The 8,931-nt window shown below is 48.4% G+C and overlaps 2 protein-coding genes across 2 annotated transcripts; one reads left to right on the plus strand and one right to left on the minus strand.

Moving 5' to 3' along the window:
• The first annotated feature begins 1,255 nt into the window (after positions 1–1,255).
• Positions 1,256–5,761, plus strand: LOC123129139 (ankyrin-1). Its single transcript, XM_044549321.1, has 3 exons — positions 1,256–2,678; positions 3,598–4,133; positions 4,244–5,761. Exons 1-3 carry the CDS (start codon positions 1,919–1,921, stop codon positions 4,676–4,678), a joined length of 1,731 nt encoding a protein of 576 aa, XP_044405256.1. The 5' UTR covers positions 1,256–1,918; the 3' UTR covers positions 4,679–5,761.
• A 242-nt stretch (positions 5,762–6,003) lies between these two features.
• On the minus strand, positions 6,004–8,435 carry LOC123129140 (uncharacterized). Its single transcript, XM_044549322.1, has 6 exons — positions 7,801–8,435; positions 7,420–7,673; positions 7,088–7,310; positions 6,925–7,010; positions 6,682–6,773; positions 6,004–6,551 (listed from the first exon to the last, which is right to left on the minus strand). The coding sequence occupies exons 1-6, from the start codon at positions 7,873–7,875 to the stop codon at positions 6,331–6,333; spliced, it is 951 nt and encodes a 316-aa protein (XP_044405257.1). The 5' UTR covers positions 7,876–8,435; the 3' UTR covers positions 6,004–6,330.
• Positions 8,436–8,931: the final 496 nt, after the last annotated feature.

Consider the following 8,931-nt stretch of genomic DNA (forward strand, 5'->3'; position numbering starts at 1 on the left):
ACGACGCAAAACGCCGTCATCGGCTTGGTTTTCATCGGCAACTCTGTCTCCCCAACTCGCAGTCGGGACTAGATGATGGATCTAAAAATCCGACCACCCAGCCTCAGGCCGACCATCTCCAACGAAGGAGGTGGCCACCACCGCCACGCCCAGGGCCGGAGCCCGCGACGTCCTCGAGTTGCAGGTCGATCCTAGGGGCAGCAAGCCATTGACGGGACGGTACACGAGATCAGCAAGTGCGGCCCGCCGAAGCCCATCTGGGCCCAGATCGGGTGCCCAAGCCGCCGTTGCACCTGTCGTCGTCCGCCGCCGCCCTGCACCCACTGCCGTAGATCCGACCATCGCGGGCTGCCGTAGTCCTGACCGAACCGTTGGCTGAGGAGAAACGTCGCCGCCGCCGCTGCACCTGTCGTCGTCCGCCGCCGCTCTGCACCCACCGCCGTAGATCTGACCATCACGGGCCGCCACAGTCCTGACCAAACCGTTGGCCGACGAGAAACGCCGCCGCCGTCGCTGCGGCACACACGCTTTGCCTGCGACGCCTTCCGCGGCGGCGGCGGGGGTAGGAGATGCGCTGGAGTGAAATGGGAGGCGGCAGGCGGAGGCGCTCCGGTGCGGCGCGGCGGCGCCCCACGGGAGCGGGGTAGGGTTAGGGCGGTTCATATTTAGAGTGATATAGAACGTTTAAACGATAATCAGAACACATTTTTTTGTTTGGCATAAAATTATATAAGGATCGTCTTGTAAGCCCCTATTCGCTCATTATGTTGTCATTTGTGTGGAAAAAAAATCATGTTTACCCATTAGAGCTCCAGAAAATGCCACCGGAAGGGAAACTAAAGCTGACTTTTTGACGCTGTTGTATAAGGTACCTCCAACACTTATAAGTATGAGTGGCTTCTCCATGGTCGGTTTCATACTTGGGACTACCTATATGAAATTTTAGAGTAAATGAAAGAAAGGAATGTACTATCACAACTGGACAGTCAAACCATTTGTGCTACTAAACGATCTCACTGTTTTAGTCTGTCAATTACCTATGTTACATTTGCTTTATGATAGCTTAGGGTGTAAAGAAACTATTGCACTTCAGTGGATTTTCTTTTTTCATTAGCAAATTGACCCCTATAATGTTCAACCAGATGTACGTGTTGGTAGTTAAATACCGATAGTAAAGTCCCAAAAGGCTTAATACAAATTTGCTGCAAAACTGGATGGAATCGGCAAGAAAACAAAATTTCGCACCAAATCCATTCCCCAGCATCTCTCTCCCTCTCTGCCTTGCCGTCTTCAACCGCCATGGATCTCTCGTCCCGTCGTCCGTGCGTGCACCTGGCGACACGGCCAACCACGCCGGCATCAGCGTGCCTCTCTGCCATCTATCCGAATCCCCACCCCACCTCTGGCCGTGGAAGGGTGGCGGTAGATCGAGCTTGACGGGGGACGGCGTCGGCCGCCTTGGCCGTGATCTGGCCGGCTCTGCCCGTATCCTGGAGCACCTTTTCTCTGTCGGCGCTCTGTCTGATGGCCTGCCGGAGTGACATAAGCTGGGATCGACGGAGGCCGTGCAAAGCAAAGCAGATGCTCTGCTTCGTGTCCGAGGCTCCGAGCTGCTTCTTTCCAAGCAAAGCAGAAGCTCTTCTGCCAGCCAGCGTGTCCGCCGGAGATGCTCTCAGGGTGGTGGGAGGGAAAGGGACAGCGTGTCCGCCAGAGATGCTCACACGGTGGCCGGAAGGAAAGGGGATAGCGTGTCCGCCGGAGATTCTCTTGGCTCCCGTGCGTTCTATCTTTCTTGTCCCACTCCCAACCAAAGTACATCTCACAGGCACACCTCCTCAGCCTTGGCCGCACTCTGCTCCACTCCAGTTTGCACTACCTGCCAGTACGTTGCCCCAAATTGATCCTCTCTCTCATTCCCATGTCCCAACTCGACAGAGCCGGTGATCATTCATCAATGGCGTCGGGCACCATTGTGGTCCAAACCAACTCTCCACGGGAGATGGATGCCCGGCTGCTAGCGCTGGTCTGCTCAGGCAGTTTCCAGGATCTAACATCATTCCTCGACGGACAAGACCACCAAGCATCTTCCGCCGTCGGAGGCTCGGCGACAAGGCGGCCTTCCGGTGACGACGAGGAAGCATTTCTCAGAGAGTCGCTCCTGGACGGGATCACCGTCGGAGGCGACACTGTTCTCCATGTGGTCGCCACCAATGGTGATTCTGAGGAATTCCTGAAGAAAGCTGGCCTCGTCCACAGGAAGGCGCAGAACCTCCTCTGTGCGCAGAACAATGACGGAGATACGCCGCTGCATTGTGCTGCGCGGGAGGGGAACTTCGCCATGGTGTCTCTTCTCATTGATCTTGCTAGAAGAGGCGATGATGCCAATGCTAACGGAGTGAAGGCACTGCTGAGAACAGAAAACAAGATCAAATGGACAGCCTTGCATGAGGCTATCAAGTCTGTCCTCTCTGGGCACGATGATATGGTCGAGTTGCTCATGAAGAAGGACCCGCAGTTGGCCAGTTTCCCGAAAGATGGCACATCGCCATTGTACCTGGCCATCTTGGAGGGGAAGAGTTTCATCGCGGAAACACTCTATGAGTTGAGCGGCGGGGTGCTCTCATACTCTGGACCAAATGGACAAAATGTACTGCACGCTACTGTTCTCCGAGGCGAAGGTAAATGCACGCCTTCCTCTTCAACTTTTATATCTCGTTTTGCCTACCATTTTTCTATACATTTTTGCAAGATATATATAGTATAAAATACATTTGCCTCATTAGTGTTTTACATTTTCGATTCAGGACCATTAGTGTATTGTTTGAAGGCTATACGACGAGTTCTAAGTTCTAAAAACATATAGATTTGTGTGTTGGAATAATCCAAACAGAGTTTTAATCAGTATGTTAGTTTCGGAGTTTCATATCCGAGACTGTGTCGAGTAAGTAAACGATTCAAAGTCTAGGCAGTCACTTAATAGGGTATATATGTGAATACGCATAGAGCTTGTACACCACCAAAAAACAAGAAGAGAAATTTCTACTCTCTACTACTTAAAAAAGAATGTAAGTTTCTCATTTCACCTTTCTTCCCACCAGCCCTTCGTCCAACCTTTCATGTATATGATAATCAATCACCTTAATTTACTTACCTTCTGATCCAATTTCACTTTTAAGTTACTTACCAAACTTCTAATCAAAATATATGGTAATTCACGGTCAGAATTTTATGAACATTTATTTACAGAATCACATTATTATTGAAAGGTAAAATCACAAGCTAACATAGTAGAATATTTATATCCCGTTGCAACGTACGGTCATTGTTCTAGTAAAGATTAAAAAGATGCACGATATGTGCTCCCTTGCGTGCGTTCTCGTCGAGCAAATTCAGTGCGGATAAATGAAATTGTGTCTAGTGTTTCCGTTCATGGTCAAAGTTGTGCATACATGATGAGTTGTGTTGCTGCTGGAGATGATCTGTCGAAAGACTGCGGCTTCAATCTTTGGGAAAACCTAACATCTAGTTTAACATTCTTTTCATATCTTTTTTGCCTTTTTGCTCTCTATTTATATTGATTGGTTTAACCGCTCACAGATCCTAAAAAGATGTTGGAATGGAACAACGTCCTTGCATCGCAACGGGATAATAACGGACGTACACCGCTCCACTTTGCCGCCACAGCTGTTCTAGGGAATCAGAAAATACTTTCACAAGTACTGAAAACCAATGCAGAGGCATTGTATCAGCCAGACCACAATGGATCATTCCCCATACACATGGCTGCATCTGTCGGTGCAACAAGTGTAGTCAGTGAATTTATTGAAAATACGCCCAATTGTGCTGGTTTACGTGATACTAGGAAAATGACATTTCTTCATGTTGCAGTTGATAATAAGAAAATATCGACAGTTAGTTATGCTTGCAAGAACGGAACATTATCATGGATTTTTAATATGCAAGACAAGAATGGGAACACTGCAGTACACCTAGCTGTCCAGGCTGGCAGTGTTAAAATATTTTGTTGTCTGTTCAGGAATAGACAAGTACAATTGAATTTGACAAATAAGAAAGGGGAGACTCCACTAGATATAGCGTATCAAAATATTCCTAAAGGGCTGCATGCTTACATGGTAATCACTGGTAATGTACACTGTCATTTTAGTTTTAAGCAGAAGCTTTTAGGTGAGCATAAACAACTGAGATTTGTGCGGTCTAACTTCTACTTATGTTGATTTTGCAGCACAGTGAAGCAAGAATACTCTCCTTACTTCAATATGCTGGTGCCAAAAAGGGTATCCGTCACCAGGATTACCTTGAGAAAAACAATATTGTCCAAAAAAATCAGGGTGAAATAGATGAAATGGAGAAATTGAAGGACGCGACACAAAGTCTATGTATTGGGTCGGTCCTTATTGCAACCGTGACATTTGGTGCAGCTTTCGCCATGCCTGGAGGTTACAGAGCTGATGATCACACTAATGGAGGCACACCAACACTCGCTGGAAGGTATGGTTTTGACGCATTCTCTCATGTCTTCTGGATCACCCGTACGACATCCTCGGAGCCGGATAGAGCACTTACGCATTGCGTACTATCTCATGTCGGTTTCAGTCACAAGCTTGGTAGCTGCATTTGCACTTGCTACCTATACCATACTAGCCCCACTTGCTCATAAGACTGCCATGGGGTTATGTATCTTGAGTTCTCTCATATTGGTCTATCAAAATTGGGAATTGGCAAGCAATAATATTGCCATGGTAGCACCCCTCTGCAGCAGAAAAGGGAAATTGTGGACATTTGGAGTGTCAGCATTATTTATCGTGGCCAATGTCCTAATTCAGTTGTGGCCCATAATAGTAGTATTTTCTCTGGCCACAATAAACTACCATAGTCGAAAAGTGGAACCATCGGTACACCCTCCAACACCATTAAATTGAAGAGGGACCGAATATAGGCAGTGAAAGAGGGACCATTATCTGTATCAGTACCATATTTTCCAACTGTGGTTTTTTCCGTATTATCAGATAGAGATTTCGATGAGATATACTACCATCAGAATTGTGTTTTTGTTGAGAAACTCTAATAATATGTTTATGTGTTCTGTTGTGCTGAGACATTTCTGTGTAAGTGTTATTGTGCTTGTAACAATGTAAACAATTGTCAGTGTATTTGCTTGCAAACTGCTTTGTGATGATATATGCAATTCATCTGGCCTAATAGAAGGAGCTATGTTATTTTCTGTTATGAATTGATCTTTTGAACAATTATTTTGAGTATAAATTCCTCTATACTGGTTTGCAAAGAAACCACTCCCTCCGTTCCGTAATTATTGTCGTGGTTTAGTTCAAATTCCATAATTAATTTGAACTAAAACCACGACAAGAACTATGGAATGGAGGGAGTACTTATTTTGGTCTTGCCGGCTGGCCACACCTGTAGAATGGTGTCACATGCTCTGCTATGCCACTAGTGGTCTCTTGGTATGTCTTCCCAAGAGGATACATAATGGAGGGCCTAATGGTCTTTTGGTAAGTCTTCCCAAAGAGCATCATTTTTCTTACAGAACCCACTAAAGAACCAATTGGCTCAGTTCCCTGGCAGGGTCGGCAACATCGTGCGGTGTCGTCTTCCAGAATCCAGGGCAATCGGATGGCATCATCGCGTATGGCGGCTGGCCATCGCCTCCTAAGAGAAGGGGAAAGCCTACTAAGTGGTGCTTGAGATCTTAATGGGATGACAAATCAAAATCCGGAAGTATCCCACTTCCCACCTAGGCGGTGCTTCCTGTATCGGTACAGAGGTATGGATATCTTGTCATGACCTTTGCATATGCGAAATCCAACGGAAAATAACTCTGAATCCAATACAATGCATGACTATATCGTCAAAGATGATGCATTGCTCCTCAATCTTTGTGATCCAAACAGCAGGCAGACTGAATAAAAACTATACTTACATGCTATATATGTACAGGTTGCTGAGTGTTGTTAAGACAATGAATACAGTCAAAGCCCAGCAGGTAATACCAGGTGGATTGTTAAACTATAGGCATTGAGGTCACATTTCACGAGCTGCAATTATATGAAAATGTTGTTTTGCAGCTATAACATGCCCGTCGATGAGGAAAAAACAGAGCATGTTGTCTGACACTTAATCCAATCCAGAAGGTCGATGCAACAAGTTACTGAATCTTCTTGCAAGTTCAGAAAGAAGAAAAATCCAATGCGTGTTGTTCTATCAAATCCTACATGAAGTTTTTGGTGTCATATCTTCACATTGCCCGATGCAATGCCATCGAAACACATGAGGAATCGACCGGGTGCCGTGTTATCGACGGTGAGAAGATGTGAAGAAGGTGAAGTCGGGGTGGTGAGCACCAACTTGCTTCAACCAGGAGGCCGCCGCCCAGTGGAGCTCAGACAACCTCCTATAGTCTGATGACCCTGGTCTCTTCCACAGGTCCCCTTGCATCCTGTAGGTTGCCAACCCAAACGGCGAGAGCGCCGCGATCTCACCCTCACCGTGTTCCGGCCCGCTATGTATGTTGTCTGCAGATGAAGAAACACCGGCCCTTGTTATCATCAGCAATGACTGCAAATTACTTTCTTCCTATTACACTAACATGGTAAATTTGTTGTTCATCACAACCAATGTATGTGGCAGGTGGTAAATATTTACCTTGGAAGACTGATGAGATGGAATGATAGGTGAGAAAGCAGGCAGAGGTACCCTTCAGGTTGACATGAGCAGGGATGTGATAGATTGGGTACCTAATGATCATGGAAAAGTCAATGCTGATTAATTAAAGTTCATCATACATCAGCAAGATAATCCTAACAAATAATGTCTTGACCGACCAATAAATAAGTAAAGAACAGCGGAGTGATGTCAGAAATCCAAGTGGGTTAGTTAATTAAGTACCATGCCACGGACATCCAGCTGGACGGGGAGAGCTCCGCGCTGCTAAGCGACAAGAGGCATGGGTAATCCTGAGCCAGCTCCGCCACCTGCTCAGCATGGATCAAGAATCAGAATCACCGACCAACTCCGGCAAACCGAAGAGCAAAGATGGCCATGAATGAACCTTGTGAGCCAGCGGCACCCTCTCATAGGGCGAGTCCCACTCCCTGTACTGGAAATTCAGGTAGCCGCTCTGCTTCGCTGAGACGCCGGTGGAGCCGTTGCCGTCGTAGGTGGAGGAAGAATCGTCTTCGTCTGACGCGGCGTCCCAGGAGGAGGACCCTGAGCCGGCGAACCTGTCGCCCACGCTGTCGTCGCTCCACGAATCTGTCTCGCTCCCCGTGCTCCTGGTCACCAAGAAATAAATCAATGGTTGTTTCCCCAAGCAAGAACTATTGATGGATCGATCGAAATGCACCGGTGGCTGTTCCGGTCACCGACGGGTCAATTGATTACCTGGAGGTGGCGCCGAGGGTGTGAGTGGTGGGCTTTGTGGCGGTGTAGAGCTGGACGGCGGAGAGGTAGGGGACGAAGTGCTGGGTGGTGACCACGGCGCGGTCACCGGCGTCCCGGACGGGCACGGCGAGGCCGTAGGCGCTGCTCTCGGCGTAGTGCTCCCACAGGTCGGACAGGGCGAAGTACTCCACCGCGTCCTTGCTCTTGCCGTCCGGCTGTAGCCACACGCTGCTGGGCGCGCCCTGGAACCGTTCCTGCCGAGCAGAGACAAGAGTGAAACCGCTCAGAACAGAGCAAAACAGAGCCGTTTTGCTGGTAAAAGCAGAGGACCTGCCATGGCCGGTTTGTAAGGAACTAAGGATAGATGGATCGATCACGTACCATGGTGCTGGAGCGCCATGGGAGCAGGGGCGTGGCGGCCTGGAGGAAGGCCTCGAGATTACTGCTGCTCTTCATCTTTATCTTCAGCAATCAGACAGTTTGCACGCATCAACGTGCAGAATGATCTGCGTGCTGTTCTTCGTCCCGCGATCGATCGACCGGGCAAGGATCAGATGGAATGGATCGAGATTGGGAGAGTCGCCCAGCTGAAATAGCAATTGACACTACTAGTTTCTAGTGGAGCTAGCTAGCTGAGGTGAGGTAGGAGGAGACGGTGGATAGGAGGAAGCTAGGGGAGCGGTGGCCTGACGGATCGGATAGAGGGAGGGGAAGCTCATCCACAGCATCGAATCCAGCAATCCATTTATGATTTATCCATGCAGACACACACACCCAGAGGTAGGTGGCTAGCTAGGCGATGGGAAAAATTGGGTGCCGGTTGATTTGCAGGGAAGAAGAAGAAGAAGAAGAAGTACGACCATGTCAATCGCTTGTGGGCGATGGAGGCCAGCAACTCATGGCTGTGGGCTGTGGGCGTAGATTCGCGGGCAGTGGAGGAGATCCAACACCCACTGTGCTGTCGCTGCTGTCCACACACGCACGCGCTCCGTAACAAATGCACTACTACTGGCTTAGCTTAACTGCTCCATGTGACATGGTACTGCCTGGCTAGCTAGCTAGCGGCCAGGCAGTGGAGGTCCAAGAATTTCTGCGCGTGGATGGAGGCAAATCGGGCACACCGGACCGCAGCTTTGCTGTGGATGATGATGTGTGCGCCATTACTAAGCTGGTTGGAACAGTACCCCCGATGTGAGATCCAGTAAAGTAAGAAAGGGAAAGGGTTTCGGATAAGCCGTTGATCGACGAGCAACCGAAAAGTAGCCGGGTAGGAGGCGGTGGCGGTGGCAGCGGGAATCGATGTTTTTTTTTTGACAAATTTGACTTTGGACAAAGTTGTAATTTCGCATGATCTGACTTAAGTAATGTGATGACTTTCGGTCACTGACGTGTGGCCAGCTTGTGAAAGGGCCCACATGTTAGTGACGGCTAAGTCAACTGACTTGAGTTAGAGTAATTTAGTCACAATCGGTATGGTACTTGCCGTCAATGATGGTGCCTTTGGTGGTCGTG

The sequence above is a fragment of the Triticum aestivum genome, chromosome 6A (genome assembly GCF_018294505.1).
Source record: "Triticum aestivum cultivar Chinese Spring chromosome 6A, IWGSC CS RefSeq v2.1, whole genome shotgun sequence".
Lineage (NCBI taxonomy): Eukaryota > Viridiplantae > Streptophyta > Magnoliopsida > Poales > Poaceae > Triticum > Triticum aestivum.

What these genes read in the sequence shown, in the direction of transcription:
- LOC123129139 (XM_044549321.1), top strand. Translation starts at nt 1,919, where the DNA reads ATGTCCCAACTCGACAGAGCCGGTGATCATTCATCAATGGCGTCGGGC. An exon ending in TACTGTTCTCCGAGGCGAAG is followed by an intron (nt 2,679 to 3,597) that starts GTAAATGCACGC and finishes AACCGCTCACAG; the next exon opens with ATCCTAAAAAGATGTTGGAA. An exon ending in AAGGGCTGCATGCTTACATG is followed by an intron (nt 4,134 to 4,243) that starts GTAATCACTGGT and finishes TTGATTTTGCAG; the next exon opens with CACAGTGAAGCAAGAATACT.
- LOC123129140 (XM_044549322.1), bottom strand. Translation starts at nt 7,875, where the DNA reads ATGAAGAGCAGCAGTAATCTCGAGGCCTTCCTCCAGGCCGCCACGCCC. An exon ending in ACCCTCGGCGCCACCTCCAG is followed by an intron (nt 7,311 to 7,419) that starts GTAATCAATTGA and finishes CTTGGTGACCAG; the next exon opens with GAGCACGGGGAGCGAGACAG. An exon ending in GGGTGCCGCTGGCTCACAAG is followed by an intron (nt 7,011 to 7,087) that starts GTTCATTCATGG and finishes CATGCTGAGCAG; the next exon opens with GTGGCGGAGCTGGCTCAGGA.